The 22,669-nt window shown below is 38.1% G+C and overlaps 1 protein-coding gene across 1 annotated transcript in view; it reads right to left on the bottom strand.

Moving 5' to 3' along the window:
* Positions 1-22,669, bottom strand: part of LOC126248390 (calcium-dependent secretion activator-like) — a 1,500,396-nt gene that overhangs the window by 983,840 nt on the left and 493,887 nt on the right. The window contains exon 4 of the mRNA XM_049949341.1: positions 21,146-21,313. Coding sequence (XP_049805298.1) covers positions 21,146-21,313 — 168 coding nt within the window. The remainder of the gene's footprint in view (positions 1-21,145; positions 21,314-22,669) is intronic.

Genomic DNA, 22,669 nt, shown 5'->3' with positions numbered 1-22,669 from the left:
CAGCTTATCCTAAATATAGAACATACTGTGTGGCACTGGCATCTTTCAAAGGTCGGTCTTTAGCTATTAAGCAATATTCTGACAAATTACGTGAAGCTGGGTTCTTTTCTTCTGCAGATGAAGATGTAACTGTGTTTCCGTTGTGGTGAATGGTTGAAACATTGGGATGAAATGAATAACCTATGGGTTGAACATGCTGTGTGGTTTTCCAAGTACTCGTTTGTGCTCCTTGAAAGGGGTAAGGACTTTGTGGACGATATTTGTCAGAACAGAGATTCAAAATTACTGCGAAGGCTGCAGCTAATATTAAACCTCCGTCAAATGTTTTGAAAGCAGGATCAGAACACCACCTGAGTGTGATAGCTTCTGCTAATGCACACTTGTGTAAAATCTGCTTCCAGGAAGAAGAAGGAGTACTATTTTTGACCTGCAAACATAGTGCTGCTTCTGCTAAATGTGGACCTACCGTTTCCTCATGTGCTGTGTGTCAGAGAACTGTTTTAGCTGCAGAGGGAACACTTTTGACGAAGTTAACGATGTTACGGCCTGTTCGGATGGAGTTTAGTTTATTATTATATGATGTACTTCTTATACTTTGTTAACACACACTGTGAAGAATGGAGTCTTATCGTTAAAATGTGTGGTATCAAGTTCAGTGTCTGAGTTTAATTTGTACACCACAGCTTCCAGCACTGAAGATGATCACTATGTGATCGAAAGTAGATTCTTCTATCAATAAAACATCAATATTACGGCCAATGCGGAACCTTCCTTTTAATTTAATATATATGTTCGTTGTGCACACAGCACTCCATGGAGTCGCCAATCAATGTTCTTTTTTTGTTTTTCCTACATCAGTCACACTTAGGTCTGCTCTTAATATGATAGTTATGATTACACTGTGATCTGAACACCTCCTAAACTGTATTGGAAAAAAGTGACTTTTAGTGTCAAACTGCTGAAATGACTGACAATATCACCATTCTGTCAATGTATACAGTCTTCCATAGGGTGATAAAAAATCACTTCATCTCCCTGTAGGGCACGATTGCTAAGATCTGTGGTGCGTAGTTCCACATGAACAGGATAACAGCCCAAAATAAAGAAAAAACCACCCTATGCTGTTCCACACCAAAAGCTCAGGATAGACTGAGCTTTTGTTGCCAATTTCCAACAAGATAACAAACAAAATAAGGAAAATAAATTACTATATGTCCTTCCACACCATCAACTCAGCGCAGATTGAGCAATTCCCCCACCCCCCCACCCCCCATTTCCCATTTTTCGAGTTAAGGAGGGTGAAGAGGAGGGTTGGTGTGAGGGTAGAGAGGTAATTAATTGATCAATTTCATTGATTTATTTGATATCAATTTGATATTCGAATTTTTTGTCATGAGGTCCTTTTGGTCCAACAGCGCACCAGAAATTGAGCGATTTTTCCTGACAACTTTTTTCTGGGAGGCATGGGGAGAGGGAAGAGGGATAGGAGTGGAATGGGGGAGGGGGGTGAGAAGGGGGGATGAGGAGGGACGTGGGAGAGACCCCTAATAGGCTGGGGATTTCCCAGAGAGGAAAGGGTAATTAACTAATCAGGGGGCAAGGGTAGGGGGAGTGTCCACCATCTGGAAAAAATTAAAAGCGGTGTAGAATTAACTTTGCTATACTACTCCCAGGAACAGCAAGAAAGTGTGTTTCATCATATCATTATATGGTGGGGGGAGGGAGGGGGGGGGGACAACACCTACCAAGGACTTCTTACTTCTTGAAGTTGTCAAAATATTGTTCCATTTAGGTTAACACAACAGTTGCCCTTGCATATTTAATATTTTTTGACAATCATCATAAAAAATTTTGAATATATTTAGTATTGTCAGAACACGAGAAAGCAATCTTAAGTAGATAATCAAATGTAAGATTGTAAGAAATTTAAAAGCCTTCTAAAATTTTCAGAAAGTTTCTATACATTGTCTCCATCACATTTAACATTAAAAAAATTATTTTGAAAGTGACGCCAAGTTTCAGTAGCGGAACTACCATTTTCAGATCTGAGAATGGACAAACCAAAAGAAAAGCTGCATTAAGTAACAAATTACATTCAAATTGCTCTTGGCCTACTTTCAAAAATTTAATGGGAATTATTATACCAAATGTTGCATTTTAAATGCACTGGCAATGCATAACACTGTAGCCTCATCCATAACTTTTTATTTTAAATCTTCAGGCAAAATTCGTTATGTACAGCCTAAAACGAACGCAAGGGCATATATATTACATACTGGCAATGAAATAAGAATAAGAAATAAATATTTAGAAGGAAGGCCAGTTCGTTGAACATACCACGCTATCTGTGAGCCCAACTGAAACAAAATGTCTGTACATTCTCGTAAGAATTTTATGCATTGAAACGTCCATGTAATTATTTTCATTTGCCAGTAACTGTAAACAGAGATATGCACATGAAAAATAAGAGGCAAGTAACAAATGTTTGCGCAGCAAATAAAAGTAATTTTATTGTTCAAAATAGTGAATTACTCATAGTGACTCATCATAATTACTTTTTATTCATTTTGGTTTGCCAGTATATAATATATTTGCCCTCACATTCGTTTTAGTCTGTAGATAAATTTTACCTGAATATTTGAAATAAGAATGTTATGGACGATTTTATGGTGTTTTACATTGCTAATTCACTTATAATGCTACATGTGGTATGTTTATTCCCTTAAACTTTTAGACGTAAAGCAATAGCAATTTTCATACAACTTGTTACCTGAGGCAACATTTCTTTTGGTTTATCTCTTGTCAGGTCTGAAGGTGCTAGTTAAGCTACCGAAACAGGTCTTCACTTTGTAAAAAAAAATAGAAAAATAAAAATTTAATATTAAATTCGACTGAAACAATTTGTAGAAAAATTTATGAAGATTTTAAAAATGTTATAGAAAGCTTTTAAAATTTTTATAATTTTACATTTGATAACAGATTTTCATGCCTTTGCATAAATCCTCTAACCCAGTCTTCTTCTGACATATTTTCCTTGAAAACGGGCACAGTTCTTACCCCTGTGTCCAGATAGGTTTTTTTTAATTTATTTATTTTTATTTTTTTATTTTATGCCAGCATTCTCAAGTCCTTCGGTGTGAAAGGAAATCCCCATAAAGCACATTTTGCACCAGAGCATCTTCTTGTTGGTGAAATAAATTAGGAATTTAGGACCCATTGCCTAAAGAAAGTATGTGACGAAATTTAAGCATTTCAGAATATAAGTTTCCAAAGATGAATAGTAATCTGAAAATTAACAAACCTCCCCAGAAAGGACGCAAGAACGCCTGATATTTCCTGTAAGAGTTTCTTTCATTTTGTCCTGGAGGGCTGTTCTACAATGAAGCGCCAAAGAAACTGGGGTTGGCATGCGTATTCATATACAGAGGTACGTAAACAGGCAGAATACGGCGCTGCGGTCGGTTACGCCTGTACAAGACAAGTGTTTGGCGCAGTTGTTAGATCGGTTACTGCTGTTACAATGACAGGTTATCAAGATTTAAGTGAGTTTGAACGTGGTGTTATAGTCGGCGCACGAGCGATGGGACAAAGCATCCCCAGGGTAGCGATGAAGTGGACATTTTCCCATACGACTATTATATCAGGAATCCTGTAAAACATAAAATCTCTGACATCGCTGCCGCCGTAAAAATATCCTGAAAGAACGGGACCAACGACGACTTAAGAGAATTGTTCAACGTGACAGAAGTGCAATCCTTCTGTAAATTGCTGCAGATTTCAATGCTGGGCCATCAACAAGTGTCAGCGTGTGAGCCATTCAAAGAAACTGGCTTTCGAAGCCGAACGCCCACTCGTGTACTCTTGATGACTGCACGACACAAAACTTTACGCCTCGCCTGGGACCATCAACACTGACATTGGATTGTTGAAGACTGTAAACATGTTGCCTGGTCGAACGAGTCTCGATTCAAATTGTATGGAGCAGATGGACGTGTACAGGTATGGACACAGCCTAGTGAATCCACGGAACCTGCATGTCAACAGGGGACTGTTCAAGCTGGTGGAGGTTTCGTAATGGTGTGGGGCGTGTGAAACTCGAGTGATATGGACCTCTGATACGTCTAGATACGACTCTGACACGTGACACGTACGTAAGCATCCTATGTGATCACCTTCAACCATTCATGTCCATTTTGCATTTCGACGGGATTGGGAAATTCAAGCAGAACATTGTGACACCCCACACGTCCAGAATTGCTACAGAGGGGCTCCAGGAACACTCTTCTGAGTTTAAACACTTCCGCTGGCCATCAAACTCTCCAGACATGATCATTACTGAGCTTATCTGGGATGCCTTGCAACATGCTGTTCACAAGAGATCTCCGCCTCCTCATAGTCTTACGGATTTATGGATAGCCCTGCAGAATTCATGGCGTCTGTTCCCTCCAGCACTACTTCAGACATTGGTCGAGTGCATGCCATGCCGTGTTGTGGCATTTCTGAGGGCTCGCGGGGGCCTACACGATATTAGCAGGTGTACTAGTTTCTTTGGCTCTTCAATATATTTCATTCCTTTAAAACAGACCATATTCTCCTACTACTTTTTTCTTATTAGATCAACTATGGACTATGTCATTTTAACTGTCTCTCTTCTCGAGCCTTAACAGCTGACTAGTGTTCATGCACTCATTTCTGGTCCTTTTCTTTTCTCTCATGGAGCAATGTCTGCCCTGTCTTCAGTTTCAGCTTTAACCTGGAGAATAAGATGCGTTTGAAGTTTTCCCTTAATTGGAATATTCTCGTGTATTTCATTAAGAGAAATATCTAGTTTTCATAGATCTTTTTCAACTACTGTGAATCAGGCCCTTCTGCTTTTGTATCTTGGACACAGGTAATTATCCAGATATCCTTTCTTAGCTCATTCATATCACGTGGCCATAAAAGGCCATTCTTCTTTTCCGAATTGTGTCACATATCTTCAACTCATGCTTATATAGTTTGCGATTGTTACACCTCCTATACTTTCTGTTTCCTTTGAAGGGACCCAGGATTTTTCTCAAAGTATTTCTTTCTTTGGCCTCAGTTTCTTCCATCAGATCTTTCTGGTTCATTGTAAGAGTCTCTGCCTGAAATTAATGATCACAACCAGTGGTATGTTGATTGTGTTATTGATGTACAATGCTACCATCCATTCAGAATCATCCAAAAGTCTCTAGTCTCTCAATAAAATGGTACAAAAGAAGGCTACTGACCATCTGCTCGACTGATGATATGTTCGAAAGAACGTCGATATATGGTCATGAATGAACTGTCTACTATTTCGTGTTCATAGATATAATAAAATTTTCTTTTCGTTAAACTATTTGGTCCCTCAAAAGGAATGCAATATCACCTTATCTCTAAAAGACTCAAAAGTCATCTTAAACAACATTAAAAATACAAATTCTTCATATAATTCTAGAAGGAAGTAAACTGCACACCTAAGGACAAGAAAAATGTATGGGTAGTGACACACATTGCTAATATTTGGAAATGATAGTGTCGCTGCTGATCTGAAACCATGGTGTTACGATAAATGTAGCATTATAAAATGGAATTCACGTAAAGTTTGAAAAACTGTGGTTAAAAAATGAGCCAGGACTTTTTCTGTGGGTGTGCAATGGTAAGACTTGCCCCCTATGATGGATAAATCAATGGACCTCATTTTGATTCTTAGTTAATTTATTTAAGGATGGTGTTTGATTGTCACTACATGTAACAGAGAGAGACATAATAATTGAATACTGACTGTGAAAATGAAACTGAAGACATCATATATGTGCTAAATTTATGCAAGAAATGTAACAAATGTCAACAACGTGGCAGCATGTCAAGCTGTAGGTAGCCAATGGTAGATTATTTTGAAGTAGCTCATCGAAAGCTCATAACAAAATGATGTGCATATGTTAAAAAATTTTAACTGCTCACATTCTGTTGGTGGACATTCCTTCACTTTGCACTTACGTGTTTTGTTGAAACAGTTATCAATGATTTTGAATGTGGTGACAGATTGCTCTTTAGAGTAGTGTGAAGGCTATGTTAGATTTGAAGGAGGCTGTGATATTTGTCATGAATGATGTACAAGGTGAAAATATACACTGCTACAACTGTGTGACTGAAGTTTATAAAGTGCTCTCTAGCTGATATGTTAACTAATTTCCTATGTCTTTGCGTCTTTTTTTCCCCCAGAAAACTACATATTTTCAATTAGAAATAAGAATTGCTTCCAACCCTGATTGCTAGCAGTTCAAGCTGGTTTTTATATTAGCGACTTACAGTTACTTTTAACATGGTTGAAATAAATTCAGTTCATTCTTAGGTCATTGGCTACTCAAAATCCGGTACATATCTTCCATCATAATGCCCACTGTCGCTACCAGGGGACGTTGGCAACATACTCAGTTGTAACAAGAGGACCATAATGGCAACAGATCCATTTTGTTTTACTGTCCTAGACAGGTACCTGTCATTCTCTTCGTACAACACCATCTAACTTTGTGTCTCCTGTATTGTTCATGTAAATACACTGATGAGTCAAAACATTATCACCACTGCCCACTACGTGGTGGCGTTTTGTACAAGTGACGTGGTAAGGAAAGTATCAGGGTGGTCCATTAATCGTGACCGAGCCAAATATCTCACGAAATATGCGTCAAACGAATAAACTACAAAGAACGAAACTTGTCTAGCTTGAAGGGGGAAACCAGATGGCGCTATGGTTGGCCCGCGAGATGGCGCTGCCATAGGTCAAACGGATATCAACTGCGTTTTTTAAATATAAACCCCCATTTTTTATTACATATTCGTGTACTACGTAAAGAAATATGAATGTCTTAATTGGACCACTTTTTTCGATTTGTGATAGATGGCGCTGTAATAGTCACAAACATATGGCTCACAATTTTAGACGAACAGTTGGTAACAGGTAGGTTTTTTAAATTAAAATACAGAACGTAGGTATGTTTCAACATTTTATTTCGGTTGTTCCAATGTGATACATGTACCTTTGTGAACTTATCATTTCTGAGAACGCATGCTGTTACAGCGTGATTACCTGTACATACCGCATTAATGCGATAAATGCTCAAAATGATGTTCGTCAACCTCAATGCATTTGGCAATACGTGTAACGACATTCCTGTCAACAGCGAGTAGTTCACCTTCCGTAATGTTCGCACATGCATTGACAATGCGCTGACGCATGTTGTCAGGTGTTGTCGGTGGATCACGACGGCAAATATCCTTCAACTTTCCCCGCAGAAAAAAAAATCCAAGGACGTCAGATCCGGTGAACGTGCGGGCCATGCTATGGTGCTTCGACGACCAATACACCTGTCACGAAATATCTATTTAATACCGCTTCAACCGCACGCGAGCTATGTGTCGGACATCCATCATGTTGGAAGTACATCGCCATTCTGTCATGCAGTGAAACATCTTGTAGTAACATCGGTAGAACATTACGTAGGAAATCAGCATACATTGCACCATTTAGATTGCCATCGATAAAATGGGGGCCAATTATCCTTCCTCCCATAATGCCGCACCATACATTAACCCGCCAAGGTCGCTGATGTTCCACTTGTCGCAGCCATCGTGGATTTTCCGTTGCCCAATAGTGCATATTATGCCGGTTTACGTTATTGCTGTTGGTGAAAGACGCTTCGTCGCTAAAAATCACGCGTGCAGAAAATCTGCCATCGACGTTCTAAGTCATCGCCATGCAATTCCTGGTGTATAGAAATATGTTACGGGTGCAATCGATGTTGATGTAGCATTGTCAACACCGACGTTTTTGAGATTCCCGATTCTCCCGCAATTTGTCTGCTACTGATGTGCGGATTAGCCGCGACAGCAGCTAAAACACCTACTTGGGCATCATGATTTGTTGCAGGTCGTGGTTGACGTTTCACATGTGGCTTAACACTTCCTGTTTACTCAAATAACATAACTATCCAGCGAACGGTCCGGACACTTGTATGATGTCGTCCAGGACACCGAGCAGCATACGTAGTGTGGTGTCACCGCCAGACACCACACTTGCTAGGTGGTAGCCATTAAATCGGCCGCGGTCCGACCCGCGTGTCGCCACTATCAGTGATTGTAGACCGAGCGCCGCCACACGGCAGGTCTAGTCTAGAGAGTCCCTAGCACTCGCCCCAGTTGTACAGCCGACTTTGCTAGCGATGGTTCACTGATTACATACGCTCTCATTTGCAGAGACGACAGTTTAGCATAGCTTTCAGCTACGTCATTTGCTACGACCTAGCAAGGCGCCATATTCAGTTACTACGAATGTATTCTGAACAGATAATATTGTGAATCATGTACCGTCAAGAGCGACGTTCATCATTAACGGATTAAGGTTAAGTATCAAACTAATTACGTCCGCTTTCTGAATTCTAATTCCTTGTCATGTTCCAGATTTCACGTCAGTATAGTTCTTCTCTCCTCACGCCAGCCTGCGTGAGCTAAAACGCGTGCATTTCGGCCTCCTCTCGTAACACGATGTTGGCTCTTCTGCCAACACAACACATAGCACACGCCCGTTGGGCATTTTGATCACAGCAGCCATACATCAACACGATATCGACCTTTTCCGCAATTGGTAAACGGTCCATTTTAACACGGGTAATGTATCACTAAGCAAATACCGTCTGCATTGTCGGAATGTTACGTGATACCACGTACTTATACGTTTGACTATCACGAAGTGAAAAAAAGTGGTCGAACTAAAACATTCATATTTCTTTGCGTAGTACACGAATATGTAATAAAAAATGGGGGTTCCTATTTAAAAAAGAAACGCAGTTGATATTCGTTTGACATATGGCAGCGCCATTTAGCGGGCCAACCATAGCACCATCTGGTTTCCCCCTTCAAGCTAGACGAGTTTCGTTCTTTGTAGTTTTTTCGTTTGATGCTTATTTCGTGAGATATTTGGCCCGGTCACTATCAATGGACCACCCTGTATAAGCAGACCAGAGACAGGCTTGGATCCAAGAGGAGCGTTCATGGAGGTCATGATGCTACCCGTCCTCTCAAGCGCATTTCAGCTGAAGTGTTTTATTTCTTATGCGTATCGGTTTTGCAGATAACTGAGATAATGAAGTACTGTGGTGGAAACATTTATTGCATCACCATGAATTACTTCGTCTTTTGTCTTTTACAGCAGTTTGCTAAACTTTGTTGACATATTCTTGCCTTAATAATCTGACTTCTTCACGCATGTTTTCCAACAATACACCACTCTTTGTTGTTTTGTCATTTGTTTGTACAATGAAACCAGTGTTTCTACTGCCATTTTAAGTTGAGACTTTGCAGTGAGATGATGTGCAGGTCAGTTGAATTCACGCCAGAAAAGAAAGCTGCTATACTTGCTTGTTCGTCTGTCGGTCTCAGCACCAGGGAGATAGCCTCTAAGACAGGACTTAATCAGTCTAAGATTTCGAGGTTACTGAAAAAAAAAAAAAACATGGAAAAAGGAAATGTTGATCGTGAGAAAAAAACAGGTCGGAAAAGGGCGTCTACTGCCAAACAAGACAGGGTATTAAAAAGACTTTCGCTCAATGATCGTCGCCTGTCATCAAGTGAACTAAAGCGAGACTGGGAAGAAATGTGCAACATCTCAGTAACCGGTCGAACTGCAAGAAATAGCCTACTGGAGGCTCGACTCTCAGCCCGTCATCCTAGAAGGAAGCCTTTATTGACCAAGATAATGTGACAACAGCGACTACAATGGGCAAAGGCACATGTGACATGGAGACCAGAGATGTGGAACAAAGTACTCTTTTCAGACGTGTCCAAATTTAATCTGCATGGCTCAGATGGAAAAGTGTTGGTGCGTCGAAGAAAAGGTGAAGAATTTTTGCCATCATGCATAACACATACAGTCAAACACCCACAAGGACAGATGGTCTGGGGGTACATTTCCAGTCACGGAGTAGGTTGTCTGGACTTCATCACTGGTACTGTAAATGCAGATGCCTACATAAGCATCCTTGAAAGGAAGCTTATGCCAACCATTAGGGACCAGTTTGGAGATGTTTCCAATTGCATTTTTCGGGATGACTCCGCTCCTTGCCATAGAGCTCTGAAGGTGAGTCCTATGACAAATATTTGTGCCAAACACGAAGCAGATTACTTTCTTGGTCAGTTATCATGGACTTCTACATTTCATGTAAAATCTTTCCTTCGACAAAATGAGGTTTGAGTATTAGAGTGGCCTGGAAACAGCCCAGATCTCAATCCTGTTGAGAACTGTTGGAAGGTTATGGGAAATGCGATCACAAAAAAGAAGCAACGGAATAAACGGAAGCTGTTGCACACCGTTGTGCATGTGTGGTTTCATGAACTGAGTGAGAAGTACATTAAAAAGTTAATTCTTTCAATGCCTTCACGATGCCAAGCGGTGAATAAGGCGCGTGGTGGAGCAACAAAGTATTAAATGTAACAGTGTGTTCATACGAGGCAATACAAACGCTAAAATCCATCAGTGTTATGTTACAACATTAATATGCAGTGTTTCTTTCAACATTAGTATTCATATTTCAGAATAGCAAACAGAATAACTGACATATCCACTTACACTCATTTTTGAAGAAAGTGTTAAAATATAAAAAACAAACATTTTTATAGAAACAAAAATTAAGAACAAAAACAAATTGACAAAAATTATTGTGTACATTCATTTCTGATAGAAATCAAGAGAAATCAATCAAATTTAGCTCAGTTATTCAATGACTGTAACAAAAATTGTTAATTGTAAGAGGTGATGCAATAAATATTTCCACCACTGTAGGATGAAAAATAAGACTACCGAAAATGGCAAGGAACTCAAGAAATTATAAACCACCGTTAGAACAGTTGCTAGAAAGGCTGCCCAGAGGGATGGGTTTATGACCTGATCAGTAACTTTCTTATCAGGTAAAGGCAAACGCTCTAGACCGACTGCATCTCCTATCAACAATAAATCCAATATGGTTCACAAGCCTACTGGCAGAACCAAACAATAACAGTAAGTGCAGGAAGACTTAAAGGGAATGACCCCTCTCCTTTTTGTCACCAATATTCTGACTGATCTGATGCAAACCATCACAAATTTCTGTCCATTTCATCTCAGAGTGGCAGTTACACAAAGTTACAATATTAGTCTTTCCCTACAGCTTATACTCTCTACAGTTCCTCAAGTTCCATGAAAGTTGTTCCTTCACGTCTTAAACCATGTTATGTTACTATGCGTCCTCTTCTTATCAGTGTTTTCCACATGTTTCTCTCCCTGAATTTCCACAGAGCCTCTTCATTTATCCTCTTACCAGTGCCCGTAATTTTCGATATCTTTCTGTAGCATCACCACTGAAACACTTCAATTCTCTTAGTTTCCAGATTTCCCACAGTGACCTTTTCACTTCCATACAATGCTGAACTGCAGACAGACATTCTCAGATATTTCTTCCTCACATTAAGGCCAATGTTTGATACTAGTAAACTTTTTTGGCCGGGAATGTCCTCTTTATCTGTGCTGCTCTGATTTTCTTATGCCCTTCCTGCTTTGTTCATCGTGTGTTAGTTTTATTTCAAGGTAGCAGAATTCCTTCATTTCATGTACTTCCTGGTCCTCAATTTTGATGTTAAGTTTATAGTTACATCATTTTTGCTGCTACTCATTACTTGTAACTTTCTTCTGTTTACTCTCAATCCAATGTATGTGCTCATTAAATTGTTCATTCTACATTTTAACTTTCACTGAAGATAGCACTGTCACTAGTGAGTCTTACTTTTGAGATCCCTTCGCTGTGAATTTTAATCCTACTCTCGAACCCTTCTTTTATCATCGTTGCTTCTTAAGTGTATAGATTAACAGTAGCGCAAAATCAGCCTTGCCTTATAGTCTTTCTAATACTAACACTGTGTTGCCAGTCTTCCATTTTTACTTTTCCTTCTTGGTTGCTGAAGGCCTACGTACGAGGGTGGTTTGAAAGGTTCTCGGAATCACCACGAGAGGTCAGCGATAACGCAACGGGTTGTTCACGTGATATTCATTTGACTGTTGCTTGTAAACACGTGCCACGTCAGTGGTCTTGGATGATAGTTGTGGCGGTGACGTGGCTCTGTTGTAGTTACCGCGTAGTGATTTGCGAAAATGGAAAAAATCGAAATTCGAGCAATGATTATGTACTTTGTAAAGAAAGGTATGAAAGAAAAGGACATTTCCAGACAACACTGCGTGACTCTGCTTCTCCATATTCAACTGTAGTCAAGTGGACAATTGAATTTAAATCTGCTCGAGAGAGCTTAGATGATGATCCGTGCAGTGGTCGGTCAAGATGTGTCACTACTCCAGAAATCATTGCAAAAGTGTACAAAATGGTCATGGAGGACACCGATAGAAAGTGCGTGAAATTGCTCACACTTGGCAGATGCCGTTTGAAAGGGTATATCACATTTTAACTGAATAATTAGAAATGAAAACATTACCTACAAGACGGGTGCAGTGACTCTTGATGATGGATCAAAAACGCATGAGAATGGACGTATCGGAACAATGTTTGGCCCGTTTTAGGAGAAACGAACAAGATTTTTTGAGCCGGTTTCTGACCACAGATGAAACTTGGATGCACTACTATACCCCAGAAGCAAACCAACAGTCAAAGCAGTGAAAACATGCTGTTTCTCAGCCACCAAGGCAAAGGCAATTCCTTCGGACGGAAAGTTCATGGCATCAGTGTTCTGGGATGCGAAGGGGATTCTGTTTTATATTGTCTCCCCACTGAGCAATGAATAACTGGAAATTACTATGCTTACCTCCTGGACAATTTGCCACAAAAGATACGCAAAAAAAGCCGAGGTTTCACAAGGAAGAAGTCACCTCCCATCAAGACAATGCGTGTTCGCACACATGTGCCGTCGCCATGGCAAAATTACACGACCTAAGGTATGGATTGTTGCCACGCCAGCCGTATTTAGCTGATATGGCTCCGTCAGTCTTCCATCTCCTCCCTAAACCGAAAATTTTTCTTGGTGGACGAAGATTCACTTCAAAAGAAGAAATGATAGCCGGAGTTGAAAACTAATTTTGCAGGCCTGGAGGAAACTCATTTTCGAGATGGGATCAAGATTCTGGAACATCGTTGGATCATGTGCACTAATCTACAAGTACACTACATTGAAAAATAAAACAAGTTTCACTGACATAAGTACTTTTTTTCTATTCCGTTCCGAGAACTTTTCAAATCACCCTCCTATTGTACAATACCAATCATTCTCTATAACGTACATCTATCATCCTGAGAATTTCAAACATCTTGAGCCATTTTACATTGTTGAACCCTTTTTGTAGGTCAACAAGTTCTATGAAGTTATCTTGATTTTTGTTAACGGTTCATTCTCCTGAGTCAGGTCATAAAATAAGCGTTTTTTTACGATTTTTTTTGGAAAAACTAATAACACAATCAATTTAAATATTTTTAAACATTATTTATTGATTCTTGGACAACATTTTTTAAAGAAATTCAGTCCTCGTTAAGCCCCATCTAACGAGTTAAAGTTGCTCTGCCCAAAATGAGGCGTGTCCACAACAGAAGTCCTGCAGTCAGCAAATCCTATATGAAATAAAAAAATAAACAAATATCTTAACCTATAGCATATTGCACATGGAGTAACAGCACAGTTTTTATTTTTTGTGAATTTTGACAAAATAATTAAATGACAGATGTTTGAAACAAATATGTAGTTTAATTGACTATTTTTGGTCATAGTTTTTGCAATAACTAATGAATAAATTAAAACAAAAGGAGTAATTCAGCCAAATTTTAGAAAGATACCTTTATTTGTGTATTCGTAATCCATCCTGTCAGCTTGTAATTTACTGTATCTCAAGCTGACTGAACGGATTTCAAGCATGCTAATAAAGATATCTTTATTATATTTGGGTGAATTACTACTTGGGCACGTACCCAAGGTGTAATAGACTATTTTTTATTTTAATTTATTCCTTATGTATTGCAAAAAACGTGACCAAAACACACAACAAAACTACATCTTTGTTTTAAACGTATGCCATTTTATTATTTTTTTAGATTTCAAAAAACTGGCCTATTACTCCGTGTAAAATATCCTACAGATTAAGAAAATTGTTTTTTTTTTTTATTGCAGATGGAGATCTGCAGACTGCAAGACTTACGTCATGGACAAACCTCATCTTAGAAAGAGCAAATTTAACTCTTTCGCTGGGGGACTTAAAGATGACCGAATTTCTTATAACAAAATCAGAAAAGCTGTCCAAGAATCAATAAATAATGTGCAAAAATACTTGTATTGATTGCTGCATTAATTTTTCCGAAAAAATCGTAAAAATCTCGTATATTATAGGCTGACAGGAAAATGGATCCTTAAGTCTTACTTCTTATATCAAGTGCAATCTCATAAATATCTCTTCAGTGCATTTACTTTTCCTAGGGCCAAGTTGTCTGGCGTCTAACATATGCTGAATTTTCTTTTCCATTCTTCTTAAAGTATATTATTACTGTCTGCAACATTGACACATGGGCTTTTAAGCTCCTTTTACAATAGTTCTCGTTCTTATCCGCCATTGCTGCCTTTAGGATTGCGTGGATGATATTTTTCTGAAAGTCTGACGGTATGTTTCCATTCTCATAGATCCTACAAACCAACTTCAATAGTCCTCTGGTTATCAACTCTCCCAAAGATTGTACAAATTTGAGAGGAATGTCATCTATTCCTTCTGCTTTATGTAATCACAAGTGTTCCAAAACGATGTTAAACTTTAACACTGTATCTCCTGCATTCCCCAGACAAACTCCCATTACTTCTTGTATCACATCATCAGACAGTTCCTCCACCTTGTGTAGGCCTCCAGTGTAGTCTTCCCGTTTATCTGTTCTCTCTTCTGCCTTTAACAGTGGAATTACTCTTGCATTCTTAATATTATCGCTTTTTCCTTTAATTTAAATGAAGGTTGTTTTGACATTGCTAAATGCTGAAACAGTCCTTTCGTTAACTATCTCTTTCTAAGTTTCTTTAAAATTTTTTCTGCAGCTATTCTGGCTTGGTTTCTCTGCACTTCCTCTTTACTTCTTTCTTAAGTGATTAAACTGCTTTATTTCAGTCTTTCCCCGAATTTGTTTGTACTTCCTTCTTTCAGCAATCAGTTGAAGTATTTCTTCTGTTACTCAAGGTACCTTTGCCGTTACCTTTCTTGTTCCTATATTTGTATATCGAGATTTTCTGATTATTTTTTTTTTTTGCGGTGACCATCTCATTTCAACTGAACTGTCTGTTTTGGTATTCATCATCACAGTAACTACAGTCCTAGAGAACTTCAGACAAACTCATCATTCGTCAGCTCTTCAGTACACCACTTAATTCCACATTAATTCTGGACATGGATTCTCTGAAACTTCAGTCTTCTAATCTCCACTTTTCTTTATTACTTAATTGTGATCTATGTCTAATGTGATTCTGGGTACATCTTACAATCTAATATCCGATTTTGGAATATCTGTCTCTACATGATGTAATCCAGTTGGAATCTTCTGGAGTTTCCTCGACTCTTCCAAGTATACCTCCTCCCCTTGTGACTTTTTTATAGGATATTCACTATTACTGCCTGAAATTTACTGCATAATTCAACTAGTCTTTCTTATTTCTCATTCCTACTACCAAGAACGTATTCTGCAATAACTCTACCTTCTATCTGTTTCTCTACTACAGTGTTCTGATCACTTTGATTATTAGATTTTCATCTCCCTTTACCTACTGAATTCCACAGTCAATATCCTCATATATTTCCTCTAGCTCTTCATCTTTGGTATGTGACTTTGGCATATATATATCTGAATTATAGTTGTGGTGTTACTCTGCTGTCGATTTTGATGATAATACTCTTATCACTGAATTGATCGCAATAGCTTACTCGAGAGGCAACCGGCGATTAAGTGCTAATGTGCTACAGCACACTGTAAATATCACACTAAAATTATGCCATATTTCTTCGAATGCGTACCAGAAATTGCACTAAAATTATGGCAATTCTCTTTGAATACATGCTGGTATGCAAATAGAATGGACGAAAATATGTTTCTTAGTGCTATCTCCATGATAACTTTAAGTAAGTATCGAGTGCTGAACTAATAGTCAGCCACACTGTGATCAAGTCAGAGAACAGACACAGCTGCCTGTTATCAATTGCACATGCTATGGTGTCGTATCATCCCTGCCAGCAGTGAGGGCACTGTGTTGCTCACAGCCCCAGATCTATATTTTTCTTTGAGCATCGCATGTAATGTATTTTGTAAGCATAGAATATGAGGGATTTTAGTGGATAGCATGGTTCGAATCCCACTGCTATCAACATTTTTTAAATTTTGTTTTAATCCTCACAATATTAAACCATTAATTATAAAATTTAGCCCTTTTACTGATACAGACATGCTCTCTACATTCCGTGCGGAGAGCAGCTTTGTTGCAGCCGTACCGCTCACCTAATGCTGCTACTAGTACTGCCAGACACCGTTCTGGCTGATGTGAAATACTTATAATCAGTCTGTAAGAAAACTATTATGTGAAAAAATTTGATGCTTGCCCTTCTTAAAGTTTGATATCTTTACTCGATAAAGGACTGAATTTCTCTTCATTATTCATCATAGTTACTGTGCTGCATCAAATTAAGTACATAGCACAAAATTTTAAAGAGTTTGCAGGTAAAAACGAATAGTGTAAACTTTACATATGATTGATTTTAGCCCACAGTTTTCTGTATGCAAAATGTAGATGAGACATCGAAATTTTATTTAAAATTGAGAACGGAGTGATATCTCATTTTGTTCTTGACTTGTTGATTTTCATACAGGTGATAACGCACTGTGTGCCTAGCTCTGTCCACGTGGACTTGCTCGCAGTTACGAAGTAATTATAATCAAAATTAAAAAAAAACACTATAAGGTGGCGAAATTTGATTTCGTACATCTTACAATCTGATATCTCTGCTCGATAAAGGCCTCAACTTATTTTCGCTATTCATCATAGTTACTGTGCTGCATCAAATTAAGTAAAGTATTACACACAATGTTAAAGAGTTTGAAGAGGTACAAACGCACTGCGTCAACTTTGTGTATGGTTCGTTTATCCCATACATTGATGTGTATGAAATCTAGATTAGATAATTAAATTTTATTTAAAACTGGGAGTACAAAAATATCATTTTATTCGCGAGTTACTGGCTTCTATATCTTGCGGAATTTTATCTCGTGGACTTACATACATTAAGATTACAAGTATCCACACATCGAAAAATCCAAGAGATTAAGGCCAGTGAATCGATTTAGCCAATATAATGAACCACCCCAACCAATCCATTGCTCATCAAATGTCTGTGTCAGTCGATCTCAGCATTTCGAAGAGAATAGGCTGTTGCTCCATCATACATGAACTACAGCTCCAGCCACTGTTAAATGGTACCTCCTGTAGCAAGGCAAGCAAGTTGTTTCATAGAAACTGACAGTACCTCGCACCAGTCAAGGGGTTTTACAGTACGCGAGGTCCTATTAGTCTAACAAGCATACATTAATGGAAAATTGGCGCTGAGAACTTTCTTCTTCAACTGCATGTAGCTTTGCATCAACCCACACATGTTGATTCTAAAAATTTTAAATCCCATCTCGTGTGAAACCAGCCTTCTCTGAACAGTATCTTTGTTGTGGGAAGTGGATCTTCACTATGTCTTTGCAACAGCCATTGACAGAAGTGCATTCTGACAGGCCGATCTTCTGGCTGAAGGACGTTGACTTGTACATGATGTGGGTACAGGAACTGTTCATGCACGATTGTCCAGCTTAGAGGGTGACTAACCCCATGTCTTATGGTGTAATTTCGGGGTAACTCTTCACTTAGAAAAAAAGTATTGATTGCACAAAAGCAAGCAGTAACAATAATATGTGGTGTTCACTCATGGACATAATATAGATTCCTCTTCAAAGGACTAGACGTTTTAACTGCACTGTCACAACACGTATATTCAATAATGAAATTACTCATAAACAATCCATCACAATTTGAGAACAGTAATATCTATCCCTACTACACTAGAGAGACAAATGACCTTCATTGTCCACTATAAAAGCTTCCAGTGCCGAAGAAAGGAGTTCAATATACAGCAACAAAATTTTTGATAATCTGCCCAATACCAGACAAAGTCTGACAGATAGCAAAGCAAATTTTAAATCAAAATCATTTCTCCTGGACAACTCGTTGCTGTAAAACTGGTGAGAAAGAAACCACTCGTTTTAATGTGTACTTGCCTCATTAGAACTAGTAAAATAATGCGACCACTGGCGTTTACACATATCAAGTTACATATCCTGTAAACTGAATCGTTCTACATAATTTCGATTAAAGAATCGTTCAAATTATTTATGGAACACGCAACTAATTAACTAGATACTGTACAGAGGTTGCTGCAGAGGAGATGGGTTTCACAGCAGCTGGGATGACCAAGTGCTCATAAGTCTTAAGGTATGGATTTTAGAGCATGAACATTCTTGTCTTGTTTTAATCCATACTACCATCTCTCACAAAGAGGACATGCTGCATATATTAGTGGGTGTCCCTGATGAGGTTGACAGCAATGATCCACACGTGAGGCTATTGCTGCCTGCTATACAGAGCTGCCTAGTGTTTCTCTTTCTAGTATGGCACCAACACAAGCTTAAGTGTTCACTCACATGTGTGCTTTCAAGATGGGAATGCGTTTGTACATGTACAGAGTTCACCACCCACTGCTAGGCCATCGATGGTCTCTTTTCATATCCAGCAACTTTTCTTCTGCATATGGCTCCAGCTGAATCATATACTGCCACTACCTTGTGAAAACGAACAGTTGTAGACATACTATTTTAGCTTTATTAACTTGTAATCATTATTTACACACAAACACACACACACACACACACACACACACACACACACACACACACACACACACACACAAACACTGAATAAAGTACTATACTAGGTTGTTTTATTAAAAATTTACTTTTCATACTGCATTTTTAATGTCACTCAAACATCTGCACCAACTTACATTATTGTAATGAGTAGCCTGTCCGTAGGAGAGATAAGTCGAATATTTGTGACCTACTTTATCAAAGTGGCTGATATCAGTTTCTCTAAAAGTGGAAAATGTCTCGAGTCATTCGATGAAATTTGTGTTCGTATTTAGAGAGCTCACAATTACCCACAGCCGATCTTTGTTTGATGTTCATAGCATTGTACTGGTGTACACACTATTTCCTTTCCTTTTACATTTTTCTGAGCTTTAAGAAATAATAAACCAAACTAACGTCCTTTTCAGAAGAGCTCATGATTGAACTGAGACAGAAACCTGATTTGTGCGGTCTTGTTGCTTGTCGTATCGCTCCAGTGTGAACACCAGTTTTGCCACAGATTAGCACCGCATCACGTGATCTTCATTGCAATGTGTCGTATCACGTATTGTATCGTCTGTGTACATTTCGCGCTTAACTGTCCATGTCACGCGGCCATGTGCTACAGTACAGTGGTTTGTGGAGCTTGTTAGTAAATCCATGTTGATGTCTCGGGCACCAAATTCGTCTGATCTGAGTCCAATGGTACACACCTGGAATGTATTTAGGCACAAACTCTGCGCCTACAAATCACCAATCTGTAACTGATGAAAATTATATGACTTGTCTCTACACATCTGGTGTCATATACGTCTGGAAGCCTACAAAAGAGTTGTCGAATCCATGTCACGTTTAATAATTATTGTTTGTGTATTGTTCTCCAAATGTGAATACACACACTGTTAAGCAGGTAGTCATAATCATTTGGCTCGTCGGTGTAAGGTAGCTGGCAGTGCTGGTACCATGTTCATAGTAATTAAATATGAGGAGTAGTATCACATAAGTGTTATTGCCTGTGTATGTGGATACAGGAGGTAGACAATCCCACCGACAGAGGTCAATGCATTTTTTGTATCTGCAATCAGTGCACAGGGCGATGCGAAAATATTTGATCTGCAATGAATAATCCGCATACCACTGAAAGTGTCTTATACATTATAGACTAGGCGTTATGTTATACCACCGAGGTTCTACAAATGATCACTAGAATCTGCAAAACACAAATATAACATATTTCATTCTAATCACCTACTATATTTAATCATTACTGTAGTGGGTACTCAGCTTGAGGATATTAAAATACTTTTAAGAGAAATGCTCTGTTTGATTCAGTTGACTGAAAAGCTATCTAGCAGACAGAGGTAAGTGACACATTAATAATGAACTAGGTGCTGATGATATCAGCACAGATTCTCTTTCTGCTAAAGCCAAACTGCGATCCACATTGGACAAAAAAAAAAAAAGGTCACCACTAGATTTTCAAAATGCTAATATTGAGGCAAATGTATTCATGTAAATGGGATTTTTTGATCCTTATTCCAGTTGGGTAAATATTCTTAAATGTAGTAACACCTTACTGGCCTTCAAAATAATCGCCAAGAGGTTCAACGCATTTCTAAGAACTGCAACTAATGGTAGCCAGTAAAAGTCACTGAACTTTTCAGATGCACCTTGTATACTACTTTATACATTATTATTTATTCCTGCAAAGTTACACATCATTTTACAATGATACCTCAAAAAATTTATTTGAAGGTGTTCGAGTGTGTGTATGAAAATATGCTCTTTTCTCAAATCATACAGATATTTAAAAATTTAATTTCACCTATTATGAGAACAGTACTATCTGAACACCGAAAACAGTTGGTTGATGATGAATGAGTGTGTAAAACAGAAGCTGATTTGTGCAGGTAAGATACTGTAAAACAACTAGTAGCCTAATTATTTTAAGTCCATAGTAGCACAAAGACCTTAAAAATTTTAATTTCACTAAAACATGAAGTCACACATAATTATTGGGCAATCCTTACAAAAAATACTTGAAAATTTTAATACATATTAAAAAGTTAGGACACTAAATTTGTTTGACTAACTGCAGTTCCAGAACCATAAGTCAATTAAAATATAAACTGTACAACCCATTGTATTGTTGCTGTGGTACCTACCTGAAATCGTCCTTGAATTACATCTAATTGTTGTTTTGTGATCTTCGTCTGCCTTCTAGTCATATCAGTTGGTTGTTTTGCGTTGAATGGATATGCAATACATCTTGAAATAAAGACGTATAACTGAATCTTTCTTTTCCTTTCTTCTTCCTCTCTTTCCTGCTTGTCCTGAAATTGAAAATGGAAGGATAATAGATGATGGCTAGATTATAACTTGATAATAAATTTAATTTGGTGGAGGATACCAGAGACCTTCTGAAGTATCTAAAGAAATATTAATTCACAATGTACATGACAGAGACTGGTAATATAAAAGCTAAAATCTAATATACCTTAGTTACCTTCATTCCAAAATATCATATGGGATCGGTTCTTGGGGTGACCCATTAAGGTAAGCTAAAGTTTTTCAGTCCAAAATTATGTATTATGAATTACCTGTGCGTGAACTCGAGAGTGTCCATGGGGTACTAAGTAATTATTGCCAATATACCTACTCAATAATGAAATTTGTCTTAACGTAATATATGTCGTTCCGAAATTAGCAGCCTAGTTCATTAAATCGGCAATAGAAATAAGAAAACTGTAAATAGCGGTTTAGGGTCACTTACTTTGATCAAGAAAGATGGTCATCATTAACAAACACACAAATCAAATACCGGTAGCTTGGCAGCAGCCATTAAAAGTTTAGATACAGTTTAAGGAGAACCTACACGATTTGTTGGTAGCCAACATGTATACTTCACAGAGAAATTTTGTATTTTTTAATACCAAAAACCCAATTGATGAGTACATCATTAATAATATCAAATAACATGGGTGTTATGTAAAATCCGACTTCTGCAGACCCTCATTGCCGTAATCTGGCCCACATAAATATGTGTTGTGAAATGCTTTCTCTTCTTTGATATGTTGCTACAATGGCGTAAGAATTATTTTATGCGCCACAGTGTACATAATATTACATCTTTGTGACAAGTTTTGGCATTACCTCAGTAGTTAGGCTACCATCTATCCATTTCACTTTGTTTACATTTGTGAGATCATGTGAGCAGGTCAATGCCTTCCTTATCTGTGGCAACACCACTATAACACCACAAGCCATGCTCCTCTTACCTATGACATGAGTCACAATTCAAGAAGCCACATCTCATTTGTTGTATTATTGGCGGCCATTAAAATGAAACAGTAAATCACATCCCATTAATATACTAGCTATTAAAACAACACTGACAATCACAAAGTGGCATCAGAAGCGCCAACTTAGGCATTTCAAAAGTATTCGAATAAATTTTTTGTGCCATGTTCAGAAGTACTTATAAAAATAACAATATATAGTAGATGTACCGTGACATATTTCCACATCTAAAGTATGTAAACTTCATCGCCAACAAAAGACACATACACACAATGTTCCACTTAAATATTTTCCACATGCAAATTGATCTAGGAAACATATGTTGATTTTCAGGTATCTTAATGTTATTTCCACGTCTAAAATTTATGAAAAAATACGTCAGTGACACA

The sequence above is a fragment of the Schistocerca nitens genome, chromosome 3 (assembly GCF_023898315.1).
Source record: "Schistocerca nitens isolate TAMUIC-IGC-003100 chromosome 3, iqSchNite1.1, whole genome shotgun sequence".
Lineage (NCBI taxonomy): Eukaryota > Metazoa > Arthropoda > Insecta > Orthoptera > Acrididae > Schistocerca > Schistocerca nitens.
This window is presented reverse-complemented; position numbering and strand designations above follow the sequence as displayed.